General features: G+C 43.9%; 1 protein-coding gene across 2 annotated transcripts in view; it reads right to left on the bottom strand.

Annotated features, from left to right (window-relative positions):
* Window positions 1-21,228, bottom strand: part of SLC25A13 (solute carrier family 25 member 13) — a 188,821-nt gene that overhangs the window by 116,814 nt on the left and 50,779 nt on the right. For both annotated transcript variants that reach the window (XM_036247320.1, XM_036247321.1), the window contains exon 4: window positions 6,714-6,829. In XM_036247320.1, coding sequence (XP_036103213.1) covers window positions 6,714-6,829 — 116 coding nt within the window. The remainder of the gene's footprint in view (window positions 1-6,713; window positions 6,830-21,228) is intronic.

Genomic DNA, 21,228 nt, shown 5'->3' with positions numbered 1-21,228 from the left:
GCGTGCCCTTGACCGAATCGAACCTGAGACTCTTTGGTCCGCAGGCCGATGCTCTAACCGCAGACCCAAGCCAGCCAGGGCCCACATTAACCAAAATTTGATTAAGTGATGTTCAAATTCACAGAATTCTGAAGTTTCTCTCCATTTATTATGTTCAATACGTGTTGACATAATACAAATAAAATATTCACAAACTTAAAACTGTTCAGCTCAGAAGTAAAACATAGCTCACAGTCCTGCTACCGTCCCTCCCAGAGGGAATCAGGAATCAGGCTTAGCCCTGCTTCTTGTTGGCAACAGGCCTAGCCACAACTCGGGAGAGGTACACTAGCATCTTTCCATGACACATCACAGAGATAGACCGTTTCTCTTCCAAATTTTTAGTCTTCACCAACCCAAATCTTCCAAAAAGTGGTCACGTGGGCAGATTAACATTTGTTACTATATAAACTTTTATTTAAATACTTAAAAAAACAACATCACCTGAAGGGAGTCAGAAATTTACACACATACAAGGTACGCAAAGGTACTGTAAATATTTAATGCATTCAAAATCTCAGCAGGATTTTTGTGAAAATTAACAACTTATTCTAAAATTGTTTTGATAATGCTAAAGGTCATGAATAGCTAAGATAATCTCAAAAAATAAAACTGTAGGGTTGACCAGATACTTGGACAAAGCTGCAGGGACTGAGCGTAGCACTCACAGAGAGCAGACAATTACAGAAGAACAAAAAGTTCAGAAACTGACCCTTACTGACTGATGACAGCACTGTCACTGTGGACAATGGAAGAAGGAGAGCCCTGGCCGGTTTAGCTCAGTGGTTGGAGCGTCGGCCTGCGGACCAGAGAGTCCAGGGTTCGGTTCCTGCTAGGGGCACGTACCAAAAAAAAAAAAAAAAAAAAAAAGAAAGAAGGAGTGACCCTTTCAATAAATGGTGCTGGGGAGCGAGATATCCATGGGGCCTGGCGGGGGGGGGGGAGGGGGGCTTGAGCCTCCACTGCATACAAAAATAAAGAAACAAAAAACAAACTCTGGAAAGACTAAAATCTAAATTTGAAAGGAGAACAATAAAACTTCTGGAAGATAATACAGGAGACTATCTTTATGACCTTGGGGTCAGCAAAGATTTCTTAAACAGGACACAGGAAGCACTAACCATATAAGAAAATGCTGATCAATTGCACTACATTAAAATTAAGAATTTATGTTTCTCAGAACGAAAGTGCAAGTCACAGGGTCAGGTTATTCTGCAAAATACAGAACACAACTAGAGGGGTTACTCAAATAGCCAACAAATATTTTTAAAAGTTACACAACCCATTTATAATCAGGGAAATGGAAATCAAAATCGCATAGTGAAACATCACTAAAATAAAAGTGATTGATAATACCAAGCATTAGCAAAGACATAAAATAACTAAAACACTCAAACACTGATGGTATGAATGAATGTAAACCAGTACAGCCAATTTGGAACACAGTTTGGGAGTGTCTACTGAAGTTAAATATACACATTTTCTATGACCCAGAAATGCCTACACACACACACACTACACACACACACACACACATATGTAATCACCCTGGCCAGTTTGGTTCAGTGGTTAGAGCATCAGCCTGCGGTCCAGAGAGACCCGGGTTCGGTTCCCGCTAAGGGCATGTACTTCGGTTGCAGTTTGTCCCCAGCCCTGGTTGGTCGTGCGGATGGGCAGCCACTCAAGGTGTACCTTTCACGTCGATGTTTCTCTCTCTCTCTTCCTCCCGCTCTATCTGAACAAAAAATGAAAAAATGTCCTTGGGTAAGGATACACACACACACACACACACACATTTGCAGCAGCCAAGCCAAACTGGAAATGTGCAAATGTCTATCAACATTTAGAATGAACAGATAAATTAGAAAAAAGGTCATACAACGGAATACTATATATCAAAGAAAAAAGAACAAAGTAAAAATACAACAAACACTTGGATGGATCTCAAATAAAACTTGAGCAGAAGGAGTAAGAATGAAGAACACATTTTTTACTGTTCCATTTTTAGTAAGTTTTAAACCAGCATAAGCAACTGGCAGTGACAGATGCTAGTTGTTACCACTGGGACTGGGGGACAATAACTGGGAAGAGACCTGTGGGGTGCTGGTACCATTTTTTTTCTGATCTGGATGGGGATAACACAAGTGTACACATTGTGCTAAAATTCATCAGGATGCACACTTATGATTAGTGTGTTCTTCCTCATCATGTATGCTATACTTCAAAAAAGTATAGTTAAAAAATTAAAAATTACTATCATAACAAAAATACTATCAGGCTAAAAATGCAAAAAAAAAACCCAAAACATTTATTAGCCCTGGCCGGTGTGGTTTAGTAGTTAGAGCATGGGCCCTAGCACCAAAAGGTCTTGGGTTTGAGTCCCGGTCAAGGGTACTTACCTGGGTTGTAGGTTAAATCCCTGGCCCCCACTGGGGCTCATGCAGGAGGCAAGCAATCGATCTCTCTCTCCACCCCCCTACCTCCCTCCCGCCCTTCCACTCTCTCTAAGAAAAAAAAAAAATCAAGGAAAAAATATCTTCAGGTGAGAATTAAAAAAAAAAAAATGAAAGAAACATTTATTAGAACAAAACAAATTTTCTCCACACATACAGAACTGCAAATTGCTGACCAGAATGTTCTGCCTGATATCCTGTTGTATACCTGTTGCTATCTCAAGATGCCTTTATAAATATCAGGTCTCAAAATAAGAAAACATGGTGAGAACAAGAATATTGGAGATATATTTTGCCTCAAAGGAAACAGGAGACCATAATGAACTAGGTTAAAGGAACAAACCTGAGCTAATGAAGCACTTTTCATTGTAGTGAACACAGGGAGTGATCTAGACAGGAAAATGGGGTGACCATAAGGCCTCAGGGAACACAGGGAGAGGCTGTCACTGAAACGGACACGTGGTGATCTGCCCCTTGCGCCACCTGACTCCTGTTTGCTGAGCCTCAGGATCAGGAACACTCCCAGCTTGTTGACAAACACACTGCTTACTGAGCTTGGGCAGAAAAGCCCTGCTCCAGCCCTGTCTTATGTGGAAACCCACTCTGTAAACAGACGATGAGTGCCACCGCGCTCCCCTGGGTGGAATGCAAGGCTGGGAGGCAGGGGCCTGCAGCCCCACACGCCAGCCTTCCTTGTGGCCCACAGGCAGGCCCCTGGTGAATCTGACAGGTGAAAAATGAGCCCTTCCTCTCTTATCACTCCATGCTTACCCCACCCAAAGACACGCGCTCAAGTAGAAGGCATTCTGAAATACAAAAGGGTCGTTTTGGGGTGGAGGGCTGACAAGGCGCTAAGGAAGTACCCAGAGGTAAGAGTGAGTGCCACTGCATGTAACCCAACAGCCTCATGTGGACAGACAGCCAGGTCAGAGCCTGGGATTCTCTTAGCACTGCGTGTCCAGGAGACCAGGATAGATTAAGGCAGTCCTCTTTAATGCCCAACTCCACTTTTTAAAAAAAATGTCTTCAACCCCATCAGGACTTTCCTGGAAAATATCCCTATTGCTAGTTCCTTCTAAAAGGAACTTGCTGCTGAAAACACCCCTACAGCTACCATCCCTGCCCCCCAACTCTCCCCGCCCAGAGTTCGTTTACTTGGACCAAAACCTGTTACACACGGCACCCACATCCCCTGGATGCCTCTACCCCACCTTATGAAAAATGCTGAAAGTCAGCTCTTATTCTGGAATTGGATGGTCATTTGAGTATTTTCTTCATACTATTCATCTCTTTCAGTTTAATCCTAAATAGGGATTAAGAGCTCAAATAAACCCAGGGGACATTATGACACCCACAGAGTGAGGATCCCCTCCGCTCATCATTAACAGGACAGAACTGCTTGTGTTCCGTGAGACAGGCAGAGCGTGAAACAAATGCGTGAAGACCAGGCCCTGGGGAGACTGCCGTTCCCCTACAACAGCCGTCCGCAGCGAATGCCGGGCCTGGAATGGGAGCTCCTTGGCAGCCCCGCTCTCGCACTTCAGTCTCTTACGCCTTCAGAGATGGGGCGGTGTTCAACACACGAGAGACGGTAAGCAAGTCACTGGCTAACTGGTGAGTGGTTAAACTGCAAGTTAAAAATAAAGGAAGGCGAGAAGAGGAGAAGGGAGGGAGAGAGGAGGGGGACGGAAGAGAAAGAGGAGAAAGAAGAAGAGGAAAAAAAGGAGGAAGGGGAGGAAGACCCTCCCTTGTTCTATCAAAAGTTGCTTCTTTTAGTGATGTTATTTTTATAAAAGCCTTTGTTTTCCAGACATCACCTTCATATGTGGCAGGTCGTTCACCGTTAGAGTCCTATAAGGCAGATTACTGCAGATGAGGAAAATACAGCTCAGAATGTTGAAATGACTTGCCCATCAGCACACTAGTCGGAAGAAGCAGAAACAGAAGCCACTGTCCTCTCTCCAGGTCACAGGTGGCACCCTGCTTCTTCACCTGTTCTTTCTTCTGATGCCACGCACATGCCCGTCCATCCCTGCACTGGTGAAAGTCCCTGCTTTCTTCCCTCCACCAGGCCAGTGGCATGGCTGGTGGCAACAACATCCCTTGCCACTTGGTGCCCACGAAGGGAAGATTAATCAGAGTCCAGAGAAACATGTGGAGTCCATCCCTCAGCCCCCAATCTCCAACCCAGCTCCCACCCTCCAGACGCTGCAGAAAGGAGGAGGACGGGAGGGAACACACCTGTGCTGGACTCACTAGAACGTACAGGCTTGTCCTGTGTACCCCAAGGAAACGCTATGGTAACATTCTCATCAAACTGGCTTCTGCTGGGGAAATCAATGCCACCCTGAGCTAGCTGCTCATTTATTACTGCAAGATTTTAATGGAGACATTTTTCATGGGTGTTCCACTGAAAAGTTGTGGCTAGGGTAATGCTAAGAGGAATTAGGTGATGGAAAAGAAAACAAACAAACAAAAATCATTCAAGGGATTTTTAAATGTTAAATAACCCGCATGAAGTGTTAATGGAAAGCATGTGAGCTCCCAGATCATAGGAAACACAACCAGGCAAATATATGTGCTTTGCCTCTGCCCTACCATATCTAGCCTTAAACAACTGTACATCCAATGATCATGGAGAAGTGGGTGGGAGGGGGGACGGCTGTAGGATAAGTCTGTCACAGCCTTACCTGTCCTGTATGCAGTCAGGACCTGTTTCTGATAAGGACGATGAAGACCTGAGAGGGTAATTAACTTGGCTCAGAGACAAAAATGGCAGAGCTGGAGGTGGTCAAGTCTCTCCGCTTCCAGAACCGTTCCAGAACCGTTCCAGAATGGATGGTGTTCTATTACACCATCTGCATTCCCCCATTTCTACATTTCTCACAACCAATCAAGTAAGACAAGCCCAAAAGGTCTGAATGAATCGAGACATTTAAAATGGGCACATTAGCCCTGGTCGGTTTGGCTCAGCGGTTAGAGCGTCGGCCTGCGGTCCGGAGAGACCCGGGTTCGGTTCACGTTAAGGGCACGTACCTCGGTTGCAGTTTGTCCCCGGCCCTGGTCGGTTGTGCGGGTAGCAGCCACTCAATGTGTTCCTTTCACATCGATGTTTCTCTCTCTCTCTCTCTGTTCCTCTCTCTCCCTCCCACTCTACCTGAACAAAAAAATGGAAAAATGTCCTCCGGTGAGGATAAAAAATAATAATAATAATAGAAAAAAAATAAAATAAAATGGGCACATTAGCCCTCTCCCCTGAATCACAATCCATATGCCCCCAAGGGCGCTCACGTTCTTCACAGGTAGCGGGTTCACACACTCCATAGTCCAAGGGATCGAGGCACTGTCACTGTCAAATCTGGCTCCAGTGGCGTTTCTTTCTTTCTTTCTTTCTTTTTTTTTGGTTAATCCTCACCCGAGGATATTTTTTCCATTGATTTTTAGAGAGTGGAAGGGAGGGAGGGGGAGAGAGAGAGAGACAGAGACACAGATTGGCTGCCTCACACATGCAGGGCCGGGGATTAAACCTGCACCCCAGGTACGTGCCCTTGACCTGGCATCGAACCCAAGACCCTTCAGTGCGCGGAACAACACTCTGTCCCCTGAGCCACACAGGCCAGGACACCCATTTCTGTGTAAAAAGAACTAACCACTGCCCCACCACCTCCTCGGCTCAGAGGCTCCAGGGTTTCTGCAGCCTGGCAGCGGACCCGTGAAGGTGGTCCTGCCTTTCACAGCTGCGGCCCTGCCAGCCCAGCTGCGGGGGGCGTGCGGTAGAGAAGAACAAGGTTCTTCGTGTCCCACTCTGAACTGCCCTCCTGTGCAGCGCCTCTGGCCTCAAGCTGCCCCCAGAGGACAAGGCAAGGACACGAAGTCCTGGGAACACGAGTCCCCTGTTCCTCGGCCGCTGGTGAGCTTCCTCGCTCTGCCAGCAGGAAGAAAGCAGAGGGGGAGGAACAGAAGTCCCTTTCCACATGTGGGAAAGCGTCCCGCCACATCCTCTCTGGCCTTAAAACGACACCAGGGTATCAAACTACGAAGCCAGAAACTCATTTTTTTAAACAGGGAGACAGTTGAACGGCAGCCACCGAACACTGATAGCTTTGTTGAAAAGTATATGCTAATTTCGTAAGCGCACGTCCATACATTTCATTCCAGAAAACAAGCAAGACGCTCACACAAGCCTGCACTTACTTCAGTGCACACACTCACGCCCCTTACCAAACGTGACTTCTCCTTTGCCAGCCTTGTCAAACAGCTGGAAGGCCACCATGAACAAAGCATCCGGGGCACACAGGACAGACTCAAACGCTACAAATTCTTGAAAGGATATTAATCTGCAACATAAAACAAGCACAAAGCATAAAGTTAGTAGCCTGTGGAAAATAAAAGCATATGCAAATATGCACTAAGGAAAAAAAATAAAACGTCACGGTCAAAAAATAAAATTCAAACCTAAAAACATTTCCGGACACTTCGCATCTCCTTTTACATAGAGTGGACTGAAATAATAAAGTCCAGAATTTCAAAGACACGACAGGTTTGAAGATATGATGACACAGTACATGCATTATCATTTCAAATGTAACCTTTCCCCCAACATATCACTTTTGTTTCAGGTACTGTGTTTGATTTTAGAATTAAAGCTTAGATACTCAGATGAAAATGTGACTGTAGTCCAGCCGCTGTGGTTCAGTGGTTGAGCATCGACCCCTGCACCAAGAGGTCGCCAGTTCGATTCCCAGTTGGGACACATGCCCAGGTTATGGGCCAAATCCCCAGTGGAGGGCATGCACGAGGCGGCCAGTCGATGTTCTCTCTCATTGATGTTTCTATCTCTCTCTCCCTCTCACTTCCTCTCTCTGTAAAATCAATAAAGAAAAAAAAAGAAAATGTGACTGTACAATGGCAAATAGAGCAGCTTTGGCATTCATTAATACCTTTGCACACCATGTAAAAATGCTTCGGATATTCATTCATTGCTGGTATCTACTGACCATATGTGGGCTAAACCAGGGATGATACTGGGGAGAGGGGAAGAACACAGATAAATCAGACATGAAACGTGGCCCCAAGGAGCTTCTAGTCTGGGAAGGCAGCTAAAAGAGCGTAGAAATAGTATGCAGGAAAGACAGACCATAAGACAGAGACCAGTCTGAAAGCAGAATCCGGGTAGGAATCAAAGGCTATGTGGCAGAAAAGGAATGTGAGCGGAGCCTGGGGGAAGGAGGGAAGTTCAGCTGTGCAGTCATGGCGTGAACGGGACATGCCTTCAGCGGGGGCCATGCCTGCAGACAGGCAGGTGCGCGAAGGCTCGCTGTGTCTACGGAGCATGATGAGAAACCGACTGTGTCTGCACGGCAGGGTGCACCAAAGACAGCACTGTGGAATGAGACTAGAAGTTGAAGTCCAGAGATGGACCTGAAGATAAATAAAAAAACAAAAAAAAAAAACCAGCCTGGTCTTCCTTCCCTAGAAAGCAAAGAGTGAAGATTTCTGAGCAAGGTCGGGACATGATCAAATTGATCCGAGAGGAAGAGCACAGTAGGCCACAGGTGCTTTGACTTTCAAGCAGTACGCACATCCACAGAATCTTTTCCAGAAATGCTCTTTGCCACTATTTTGTATTTTAAGTGTCAAACTATTTCAATGATGCGTTGCGAGAGTCCACGTTTCCGGAGGTAATAGCGAGAAGAAGAAAACGGGAGTGTGTTGCTATGTTTCACACAACGCAATGACTTCCGAACATCTGACAGAGAGAGCCTATTTTTAGACAAAGTGCTACAAAGCTCGCTTAGCGGGTCCCAAAATGTCAGCTGGTTGAAAAAATGTCCCCAAAAAAGAAAAAAGTTGTGGTGTGTGTTTAATACACCATCTCTGTCATTCACCACCCAAACCAGCCTTACAATGCCTGGGGACATCCCAGAGCAGCAGTGTTACAGAGGAACCCCTGCGGGATGCTTCCTCCTCTACTCTGCAGTCACAGCAAGGGGGCGGGAGTGGGCAGACTGGATGGGATGGCACCTCCTGCTGGCCTACAAGAGCTCACACCTGTGGGGAAGGAGAGGCAGCCCTGTGTGCATATACTCACCAGAATGTGAGAGTTGAGGGCCAAAGAAAAGAAGAAATAACGCTCTGAGGGGCATGAAAAAAAGGAGTGCCTGATTTTGCCTAGAAGAACTGGGGAATGCCTCATGGAGGGCTGGCATTTAAAGAACTCCCTTTAAAGTTGACAAGACTTCTCCCTTGGGTGCCTGAGTGGAATGATGATACTACTACCTAAGATAAAGAAGAAGAAGAAGAAAGGAAAAGTAAGAGAGTTAGAGAGAAGGGAAGTGAGAGAGTCTGACCAGTTCGGACGGGGTTAAGTGTGAGGTACGGTGGGACACTGAGGTGAGGTGGAAGACCCAGCCGGGCACCCAAAGGACCAGCATGGGACTCAGGAGAGAGGTTGCTATGAGTTGAACTGTTTCCCCTATAACTTCATGCTGAAGTCCTAACCTCCAGTACTTCAGAATATGAGCTTATTTAAAAATAGGGTTTTTGCAGATGTAATTAGTGAAGATGAGTTTGTAATGGAGTAGGGCAGGCACCTGGTCCAATACGACTCGACACAGACAGACATGTGCACAGGGAGCACTGCCTGTGAGGATGAGGCAGAGGTCAGGGTGCAAGGAACACCGCGATGGCCAGCAAACCACAGAAGCTAAAAAGGAGGCATGGAACAGGTGGTCCCTCCCAGCCCTCAGAAGGGACCAACCTTACCAACACATTGACCTTAGCCTGCAGACTGTGAGACAATATTATTTCTTTTCTTTAAGCCACTTACTTTGTGGTATTTTGTTATAGCAGCCCTAGCAAACTAATACAGAGGCCAAGGTTGGAAAGGCAGATCTGGGAGTTTCTAAACAGAGGCTACTTAAAGCTGTGACTGAAACTACCCAGAAGCATTGCAATCAGAGATGCACGTTCACCGTTTTCTAGACTACTGAGGAAGAACAGAGAAGAAATGTGTTTCTGGTTGTCTGCTCTCTTCTCCCCACCCCTCCTCACACCTCCTGACCCCCCTGAGGAGGCCCCACCGACCCTCCAGCCACACTGCTCACCAGTTTCACTTGCTGGCAAGTAGAAGGAAGAAAACAATCATAGTTGCTCAATTATCCCTGCACAGATGTTAGGTCAGTTAAAAGTGAATCACACAGTGTGTTGTCTAGAAAGGGGACGTTTAAAAAAAAAGTTGATGATCTGAATAAAGAAAGACTTAAAGAAAACAAAAAGAGCATCTCACCTCTCTCAAAATGGTACAAGACACCTGAAGGCTTCTGGGGGTGCGTGAACAAATCCCCCGGTCACGTCAGTGTGGTTTCACAAGCACAACGGGCCAATGAGGACTCTGGTATTTTAGGCATGTTACAGATACCAAAAAGGTATGTAACTTTGTAATCCTGTTAGATACAAGCACTCTACATCTATGTAGGAGGTATAGAGGCGAACCATGAAATCATAATGTCTTACTGTTCAGTAAGATTATTTTGGATTTTCAAGGTAATCTGACTAGAAGGCTATCAGAGTAATTATATAGTACTGGATTCATTTACAGCATGCTATCTCAAAACATTTATATATGTTTTTCATATAAACAGTACTTCAGTCTTGCTTCACAGATTTAATGGGTATTAGCAGAAATTACAACAAAGAATACAAGCTTAATCAAGTTCAGACCCGGCGGCTGAGCTCACTTTGGTGGCTTTCCCACCCTCCACTCCACAGACTTCCTTGACGATGTTCACTGTCCTTTAAAATAAATCATGCAACTCTGATGACCTCTGTCTAGTCTCGAAGGACAAGTATTTGACATATATGCTCAACTGCAACAGCTAACAGTGAGACACGGTCAGCCAACGTGGAAGCAAACAGAAGCCACGTTTTCATTGGCCCACGCTGCTCAGAGGTCAGGCTCCTCCCTACCATATTTTATGGTTCTGCTGCTCCCAGAGCTCTTTTTTTTAAGTAAGTCATTTTTGTTTTCCAAACCGGAGCTGTGTTTCTCCTTCTGAAAGCCCTTTATAACAGCAGCAACTTGACAACTCCTTTAAAGTCCAGGTGAAGCAGCAGCAACACCACATACTACTATCAAATATTGAGCCAAAGAGGAAAGAGATTAAAAGTGGAGATTAAAAGAGATTATAAATTTATGACAATGTGAGATTACATATCTATCATCTGCACAGACAGACAGTGGAGGGATACATACCAAAATGATCACAGTGCTCCTTTATAGTAGCAAAGGTTTTGGTCTCCTGCCCCCATCCCTTCTCAACTTTGCAAGGGATAGCTCTTAGCATGGAGATACTTAAAATCCAACAAAGAATACAGATGGAAACTATGCTGTTATGGGAAAGGTGAAAGTAATAAAAGGGAACTGGAGATAAATTACTCAGTGAATTCAGAAGATGGAGAGATTATTATTTTATTGAGACACAGGAGGAGATGGGGAAATTAGAAACATAGGATGTCAGAGGGAAGATGTGACCAATGAACATGTAATCATTAGTCTTGCAGGAGAGGTAAGATGTAACAAAGTCAAGATGGGCAGTGGGACAAGGAGAGGCCATCAGGCTAGGATTACATGGATGAAAATGTATGAACTGGTGGTCCAGGGGACAGATGGTGAGCCAGGAACCAAGGAAGGAAGGCTGGAGATCAAGGACCACAGCTGTGCAGATTTGCTGGAGTTGAGGGCAAGTGCGATGGAAGGGCTGGTGGTCACGTCCTGAGGGTAGACAAGGGTCTGACATTTTGAACCTGTGCTTCAGACTGTTTAATCCAACAGAGGAGTAATCAATGACTGGAAGGAGAAGAGCCTAGAGTTGGGAAGCTGTGTTGGTTGAACCCAGGAAAGAGCCATGAACGCCTGAGGGAGACAGACGGGCTCCTGATGATAAGAGTAAATAGTGCTACGATCTCCAGAGGACGATCTGACAACACAGCAAGAATTAAAATGCCTATACTCTTTGACACCATAATCTTACTTCTAGGAACTTATCCTAAAAAAATAATGCATGTGTGCAAACGTTTACCTACAGAGCTGTTCAAGAAGCATTGTTGAGAATCATGAAAAAATGGAAAAAAACCTCAATATGCACCAACAGGTGACTGATTCAATAAAGGAATACTGTCCAACTACTAAACATTGTCAACATATTCACATTATTAAGTAAAAAATCGGTTACACAAATGTTTGTATAAAGTGCTTCCATTTTGTTAAAAATGGACAAAAGTTATGTATATTACACACACACAATTTGTATACCAAACTGTTGACAGTGATTATCTCTCAGGAGTTAAATTATAAGAAATTTAAGTTTTCTTTTTGCTTGACCATATTTCCTAATCTTTTCACTAATACACACAGTATACTATTTTTGTAATAAAAAAAATAAAAATGTGTATGATATAAAACAGCAAGGATCGAGACTTGGGTAGTGACAGATGGACGGAATAAGACACAGGGGGAAGGGGACTGAAAAAAGAAATGAATGACTGAAACAAGCCCACTGTGGGGTTAGGGGGTTGGAAGATGGACGTTTTGTAACCTTGTGTTAATGCACTCTCAACCTTGTGTTAATGCATTCTCGGAAACCTGGCCTGTGCAGGTGCATTGAGTGCTTGGTTTGTATGTAAATAAGGGTTTGTTATCTTTTGGCTTCAAAGTCTCTTCCCTTAAAAAGCAAGAGACAAAGCTAGGGTGTATGGTTTGCAGAAACGCCATCTCAAGGAAATAATTTATATAAATCTGCTTGTAACCTGGGGGTACCAATCTACAAATAAATGGGACTGCGTCTAAAGATCTGGAGCATTTGCTCCCTTGCAAAGCTCCCCCTCACTCCAAGCAGCATGTGCTTGTAGTTGTAGATTCATTGCGTTGCACCAATCCTGGCAAGCCGAGAGACGGCATCCCACTACCTCTGGCTGTCCAGGGGGAATACCATAGCCTCCAGTTCCCCTCTTTCTCCCTGCTGTTGCTTATTCTCACTCGCTGGCCAGTGGCTTGTGCCCCATGTGGTCCCTTTCATCTGCAGCCTGGCTCCGAGCTCCAGGCCAACTCTGCGGCTATGAAAGTTTCAGCGACTGCACATAAGGATCTGATCTGCTTAGACTTCAGGAAGTCTGGTTGTAGACAATGCACCATATCAAAACCCAATTACCACTTTTACTGAGGGCTCCTAACCACAAGAGTGCTTCGCAAGAATAACTTCTCCTTACAACCCTCTTCTGTGTGTAATAACAGAAGCCAAACAATTGTCCAGGATTAATGGCAGAGATAAAAGTAAAATCTAACTCCAAAAATAGGGCTCCAACCACCAGACCACCCAGGTTCAAGTATTCATGAATGTCAAGGAAAAAAATACACAGAACTGGGCTTTCCTGTGATCACCATTTTATCCAAAGAGCTTTGGCCTCCATTATTTGAACATCTTTATTAGCTTTGGGGATTTTCCAGGTCTTTTATCTCACTCCCAAATGCCTTGCAAATATACCCTGTTCAGGCCACCAACCACATATGTACCCTGCACCTACTGTATGCCAGACAATACCCTAGACAACAGAGTACCATGAAAATGAGCAAGACTGACAGGATCTGTGTCCTCAAGGAATTACACACCAGTGGGGAAGCCAGGCAAAGAGCACAAACACACAAATACAAAGACAAGATGATTCTAGGATCATATAACTGCTGTGTGGAAGATGAGGAATTCATTAAACCAGTGTCTCTAAGCCCCAGAGATGCCATCTAACTGGTCTGAGGAGGACCTGAGCAACCATTTGTTTTTTAAGCTTCCCAAGTGATTCTACCATTCAGCCAGGCTTGAGAATGATGAAGATGGCAGAGAGGGAGCTTTTCCCCCTAGGGTGGTCAGCAAATGCCTCTGGGGAGATGGCATTAAGATCTGAATGACGAAAAGGAGAAAGGGTATTTTGGGCAGAAGAAACCTCAGTGTAAGAGCCCGCCCTAAGACAAGCCAACCCGGGCAAGTTCCACAGGGCAGGAGACACCTGAATGGCTGGAGACTAGAGGAGGAGGGACATGAACAGGGGCATGGGGATGAAGGAGTGTGCAGCGCATACAAGGCTGTGTGGATTTTATTCCAAATACACATAGGGAATAGCCATTGTTGGAGGGTTGTTTTTTTAAAAATATGTTTTAATAGATTTTAGAGAGAGAGAAGGGAGAGGGAGAGAGAGAGAAACATTAATGAGAGAAAGATCAATCAGCTGCCTCCTGCATGCCTCTACTGGGAATGGAGCCCAAAACCCAGGCATATGCTCTAACTAGGAATCACACCAGTGTTCTCTTGGCACAGGGAATGACACCCAACCAACTGAGCCACACCAGCTGGGCTGTTGGAGGGTTATAGGCAGGAGAGTGATATGACCTTACCAAATGAATATTCAGGACCCTGCAGGGCACAGACTACAGGGCCAAGCTGTGAGTCCACAGTCAGAAAGTGGCTGTGGTAGGAAGGACTGGGGTTGTAGTAGGAGAGACATAAATGAGAAGTAGTCAAATCCAGGATTCATTTTCTAGACAGAGCTGGGAGTCGGGGCAGGTTGTCCTAGAAGTCCAAGCATACTGTTTTAAAAGCCCAGGGGCTTGCCCAGCTGGTGTGGCTCAGTGGACTGAGCATTGTCCCATGACTGAGAGATCTTGGTTCAATTCCCGGTCAGGGCACAAGCCCGGATAGCAGGCCTGATCCCCAGTACGGGGCATGCAAAAGGCGGCAGACTGATGTTTCTCTCTCACATCAATGTTTCTCTCTTTCTCTCCCTTCCTCTCTCTCTTAAAAAAAAAAAAAAAAATCAATAAAAATATATTTTTAAAAATGTTTTTTAAAGCCCAGGGGCAAGCGAGGTGCCAGCTGGGGACCCCGGGTGGCCTGTGGCTGCAGGTGCTGTGGCATCCGCAGCACAGACAGTCTACGGCCCTGAGGCCACTGAAGACGTGAACCCTGCTAGCCAGGCAGATGATGAAGGAGCTCATACATAAAGATTTTATTTAATATGCCAGTTGATGGTCAGTAAGCAAACAATCTAAGCTTCACAGCCCCAATTATGTAAATTTCTTAACAGAGAAAATGAATTATCACCTAATTTTATATTCTTAACAGCCATCAGCGATAAGGGGGAAAGAGACCTGCATTTAGTGCTCCCTCTGCCTAACTGACTGATCTTGCCAGGCGAGTCGGGGGGGCCCCTTTCCTGACCTGCGAAAGGTGCTCTCCCCAACGCTTTCACTCTGCAAGCCCGTTTTCTTCCATTTTCGGTTGCAGGGAGCCTTCCATGCCCGTTCTGGCTGCAGCACCGGCCTTGGCATTCCCAGGAATGCATCTGTTCTGAGGCCAGCTGGGCTTCTCAGCTTGACCACTCGCTCGGGTTCAAATCTCACGGCAGCGTTTGCCAAGGGCCTATTTAAATTCATTGGCTCCAATGAAATCTGGCAGATTGACTATTGTTCAAACAAGTAGGCTACTGCCTGGCTTTAAAAACCTATTAAAGATTTTATTAGCAATTTTACTGTATTGTTATCATGAATTTAGCCTATAAATACAACCTCTGCATATATCACTGCCTCCACATTGCCAAAAAAAAAAGATAAATATATAGGCTGTCGTAACTGCGAGCTTCGTGCAGCAAGTGATCCACCCACACTTCCAGATCCATCTGTCTGTCTGGTGCCTTGCATTTCACTTCCAATGGCACTTGAGCTGCCCAAGGCTGACTGTGCCAACTGGTGGGATTTATGGAGGGCATTCTTGTACTCCAACATCTTCTTCCTTACCAGAGGGATCACATATACTCACCAGGGGCGATTCGTCCCTTCTACTTCTCTTTGGCTATATGTCTTTCCTCTATACATCCTCTATTCCCCCTTCCTTATTCCCCTCCCTATCAAATAATGCTGCCAGATGACCTCAGGAGAGCGTGTCCCCTTGTCCTGCCTCCCCCCAGTACCTTGTCTTTTAACCTTTGAGTCATAAAAAAGCTCTAATCATGGCCTATCCCCACAAGAGTAACACTGCATCAAGGAAAAGAACCGCCAAGCTTTTCAAACTAGAGACAAATCATATTCTTTATCTAAGACTCTAGATAGAATCCTATTATTTATTAAATACTAATAGACTTTTTAAAAAAAATCCTTACCCAAGGATATTTTATTGATTTTAGAGAGAGAGGAAGAGGGGGAAGGAGGAGAGAAACACTGATTGGTTGCTTCCCGTACACCGTGACCGGAGATCGAACCCGAAACCTAGATATGGTGCCCTGACTGGGAATCGAACCCGCAACCTTTTTGGTGTACAGAACAACACTCCAACCAACTAAGCCACCTGGCTGAGGCTACTAATAGACATCAGTAAAAAACAAACAAACAAAAAAAAAACCCTAAAATACTATCTCATCATATTATCTCTATGCTGTATATTATCTCTACTTTGTAAAATTACCAATACTGAGAGCAGAATGTAAAGCATATCAAATATTCTCTATTTTAATTACATCGTGGATTAAACAGAATTTTTGAAATCTATCCAAAGAGTTGGTATTGTGTTTTTCTTAAAGGAAAGTGTACTAAGTTAAAAAACAAACAACATAAACATCATTTTAAATTGGGGATTGCTTTTAAAGGGGAAAACAAAGACCACTGGCCAAAAAGGGGGGAAGCAGCTGTGCACCATACTAGAAAATCACCTGAGGCAAGCAAAGTAGATTTTTAAAAACCTAGGTTTTTCTATATCTCCCCTATTCTTTTTATTAAGGCTGGATGAGAAGGTGTCAATTTTATTAACACGGCAAATGCAGAACAATAATGGGGAGGTAAACTGCAGAGAAGAAATCAGTAACTGAAACCCAGCAGGCACACACATTCGTTCACCAGCATTTCTGAAGGGACCACTGAGCACTGGCGATCACTGCGTGAAGCACCAGGTTAGCTGCTCCATGCCACTGGGTAACCAGTTCCTTCCAATGCTTCCCACACCGCACTCACTGCCACCCTTTGTTTATCCTACTTCGGCCTCCGGGTTGATCGTTCCCTGGTTTAGAGCTGAGTAAGTACCCTCCACTCAAGAGACTCCGTGAGTGCCTGAGGCACAGAGGGCAGCCTGAGGAACAGAATTTCCTCATGCATACTTTTAAAGATGCCCATATTACCTGTGCGTGTTCTTTGCTCAAATAGCGGTTTAAAATACCAAGAAAACAAAAGTTAGATGATGTTTTTAATTGAAACACAATGCCTTTCTCAAAGTGTTATTCGGAATCTCTGAAGCAAGGTGATGATGAGTAAAACATGATTTGAGCCCTGGCTGGTTTGGCTCAGGGGTTAGAGCATCGGCCTGTGGACCAAAGAGTCTCGGGTTCACTCCCGGTCATGGGCACATACCTTGGTTGCAGTTTGGTCCCCAGCCCTGGTGGGGGTAGTGCCGGAGGCAGACAACTGATGTGTCTCTCACATTGATGTTTCTCTCTCTCTCTCTCTCTCTCTCTCTCAGTCTGAAAAAAAGCAAAACATGATTTGAAAACAAAAGGTACCTAAGCACAGACACAAAAGTGACAAGCAAACATGCCACTTTCAATTTTTGAAAACTACATGAAATCAGTTTTACTGATTCCTCTTTGAGGAATAGGATCAATTACTCAGGAACATTTTAACATTTGCTTCCATTCAGTTACAAATCCTCTGTTTTGGATCTACACAAAACCCTTTTTTGGATGTCATTATAACATAAACCATTGGCAAAGCAAACATTAAGTGACTGAAACAGCCTTTATCATATTTTTTAAAAATAAAATTACTCATGGTGTGGGCAAGAAGAAAGAGAAGTACACAGGCTTGAGCCAGAATATTAGCCACACACCCAACAGCCAACATTAATATCTGCTGTGCCAGCTGAATTCAAATTAACCCAATTTTACATGTTAATTAAACCAGCTATTTTCTTCTTATTGTATTTTTCCTTCTTAAATAATAGAGTCTACAAGTGATTCCCAACACACTTGTTCCAACAACAATGACGTATTCATTTACTTCTATTATGACCATACAATACAGTAACTGAGCAGTAATTTTTCACAGTCAATTACATGTGTGGTTCTTTATGCTTAAAGATGCTGAAATAATGTGTACTATAGAGCCATATGACTGAATCTGTAGTCTGCCTGAGGCAGTTGCCTGGGTAACACATTTTCTCTCCGGTTTAGAATAACCCTTCATTGAATATCATTAGGTGTCATTAAATAGCAAACATTAACATGAACTTCAATACACTACTAAGATAGAGTCATTTTACCCATGTAAACAACGGCTCCATCATTTATAAGAAGCTTAAAATTGATTATGCTTTTCTGTATTTAATACCATGAAAAAGGGAAAAAAAAGTGCTCACGTGTTGATTCCAAATTGAATTTGCAGAAATTTCTGTTACCAGAAGAGAACGCAGACCTAGTTCCAGGGGTAACACTCTCAGGGATAGGGGCATAATAGTCAGTGTAAGCAGAGGAAGATGAGGTTTTTAATATTTATTCAAAGTTGTAAAATATTTCCATCAATTTCATCTCAGACAATCAAAGACTGTTTCACCCTGTTTTCTGAGGGCGAGGGAGGCACTAAAGTTCAGTAACAATAAATTTATTGAATAAGGGGTTTAAAAATCAAAGCACATAGTAATAAACAGAAGGCACAGGACACCCCACTGTGCATTATTGAAAATATCTTAAATACTAAAAATGTAATGAAATATTTTATAGTTTAGATATGGTAATACGTGGTTTATACAGGCTGTTCAGGCGCAATGCCAGCATTAAGAGTAGCAGCCAGCCCTGGTCGGTGTGGCTCAGTTGGTCGGGCATCATCCCGTGCACTGAAAGGCTGCCTGTTCGATTCCCGGTCAGGGCACAAGCTGGGGTTGCAGGCTCAGTCCAGTAGGGGGTGTGCAGGAGGCAGCCGATCCATGTTTTACTCTCACAATGATGTTTCTCTCTCTCCCCCTCTCCCTTCCTCTCTGTCTAAAAATTAATAAAAATATTTTTTAAAGAAATATTTTAAATAAAACAAAAAAAAGAGTAGCAGCTGTTCTCAGTAATCTCCATCAGCCCTTCATCCCACGCCCCCCGAACAGGCATTCATGTCTAGGAAAGACAATGGGCTTGCTTTCCAAACAGTCTCACCTCTTACAGCTCCCCCTTTCCCAACTGCATTACCACTCTTAAACCCGGGAGTTATCATTTTTTCTGAGACACATCATAAATCCATGTAAACCTAAACTCTCAGCCTCCAAGCAACAACTTGTCCTCTGTCGTCTGCATCACAAAGAGCCTCCGACTTTTAGTGTTAAGGACACACACAAAAACAAAGACTCATCAAAAGGCATGGCTACCTCCAGTATACTCCCTCATCTTTCCCATGCCAGGAGAAAGGACGCTCCAAAGGCCTGGAGGTGGTCAACGTTCAGGAGGCAGCCCCCAAGCTGTTCATGGTCAACTCAAGAATAACTAAAGGGAAATCCCTGGCCCGAACAAATGAGTTCCTGGTAATGGGGACTGAGATCCCAGATACAATTACGATGATGAACTGGAATCTTTTTCTTCTTCCAACATCTGTTCCTAGTCCCAAATAAGGAACAAATGGCCACCGGGAGTGGAGTGACTTAGCCTCGGGTATGTCCTATGCTCTCACCTCCCACCGTTCCACAGATGGTCATGTAGCGGTTTGCAAAGGTGACTGAAACCTCAATCACCAGGTTCAGTCCAGTGGCTGAGATGTGGTTAGCAAAGAAAGTTATTTGAGCCCTGGCCGGTTTGGCTCAGCGGTTAGAGCGTCCACCTGCGGTCCGGAGAGACCCGGGTTCGGTTCCCGCTAAGGGCATGTACCTCGGTTGCAGTTTGTCCCCGGCCCTGGTTGGTTGTGTGGGTGGCAACCACTCGATGTGTCCCTTTCACATCGATGTTTCCCTCTCTCTCTCTTCCTCTCTCTCCCTCCCACTCTGTCTGTACAAAAAATGGAAAAATGTCCTCGGATGAGGATTAAAAAAAAAAGAAAGTTATTTGATAGTAAATGTATATCCCATTTTGGTTTCAGCCCTCTGCTTTGAAATGAGGTGAATCATGAGAAACAAACAGATAGCAAGAATAAATCTTTAAGTAAAATATTTTCAAGTTATACTGGAATCAGTATAGATTCAGTTACTTCCTGAAGCCTCCATGACAATTCATGTCCTGAATGACTATCTAAGACGTAGGATTTCAAATAAAATTTTAAAACTTAAAACTAAATTGTATAAACTATCATTACTGGGAAAAGTAGTCTAGGAGCTCAACAAACATTATTAGTAAGAACTGGAGCAAACAATGCTTTCTGCTTACAATATTCTGATTAAGTCATCTTTCTGGATTTTATCCCAAATCCACAATAAACAGAATACCACTTCCACTCCTATCCCCAATACAGATTAATTAAAAGTTAACTATATGAACATAATTTGCTTGCCTAAGAACTGGCCAAGATCTAATAAAGAAAAAAACATAAATGTTCCATATTTAACTATGTTTTGCAATACTAATAATCATGAACAAAATACAATGAGTTCACCTATTAACACAGGCCACCCATGAATGTAGCGTTTCGTGAAAATAACTAGAAGCACTTATTATAACTGTCTGAGCCTGGTCTACTTAGGTAAATTTTATCTCAATGCCTGGAAGAACCTATAAATGCTGAAAAATAGGTAAGGAAAGAAACAATTTTCTGTCCCAACTGACCCCACATGTTTTCCCATCCTGTTTTACACTATCTCTGCATCCATTAACCAGTCCTATTTCTAAAGGTCTCATAACAATACCAAGCTTTTTAAAGAGCAGGCAATTACAACTCAAAACAGCTATAGTAAAGAATAATCAAAATTAGAAATTGTTGGGAGTGCTTTATATTTCTGCAAAAGCAAATTAAGCTACAAGACTTTTGAGGCTCTTTTGCTTTTGCTAGGTACAATTATTGCTAATTATGGACAAGCAACATCAGAGTTTAATGCTTTTTCCTTCAGTGAGTTGGTGACTGTTTTACTTCCTGACTTAAAAGAAAAAAGAAAAAAAAAAAGCACTGATCAAAAAATCATAAAGTGATTGAAGGAGAGTTTCAATATGAATTACATGGTCAGCCAATCCTCAGGGACTTTCAAGGAGATTTTCCCCCAAATGGAAATGCAACATCTTCAGTGCATTTTAAACATTATATCCCAAATTAATAATTGGAAGGATAACATTAACTAAAATTTCTTAAAAGAGAACAGACAGGGCTGTATGTATTTAACTCCACAGCAGAAGGCTGTAACTCCCCAGACCACAAGCATCAGCAGACACCTTGGCCTCCACAGGGGGCTGAAGGGGACGGGTAGGAGTCTCCAAAAGGACCAAGAACCTAATCCTACGGGTGGTCTCTGTCTGCCTGACTGAGCTGGGACATTCATCTTCCCTTTCCCACAGCCTGCGACTTGCACCATCGGCTTCCCTGGTTCTCAGGCCTTTGGATTCAGACGGAATGTACCACCGTGGCTCCTCCATTATCTCATGAGCCAATTTCTTCTCTCTCGCCCCCTCCGGCTATATTGAGATCCCTGATTAATACACATGCACATATTCTACATACACTCCCTCACAGGAAGGTATGGTATGGTATGGTATGGTA

The sequence above is a fragment of the Molossus molossus genome, unplaced genomic scaffold, assembly GCF_014108415.1.
Source record: "Molossus molossus isolate mMolMol1 unplaced genomic scaffold, mMolMol1.p scaffold_m16_p_7, whole genome shotgun sequence".
Taxonomy (NCBI): Eukaryota; Metazoa; Chordata; class Mammalia; order Chiroptera; family Molossidae; genus Molossus; species Molossus molossus.
This window is presented reverse-complemented; position numbering and strand designations above follow the sequence as displayed.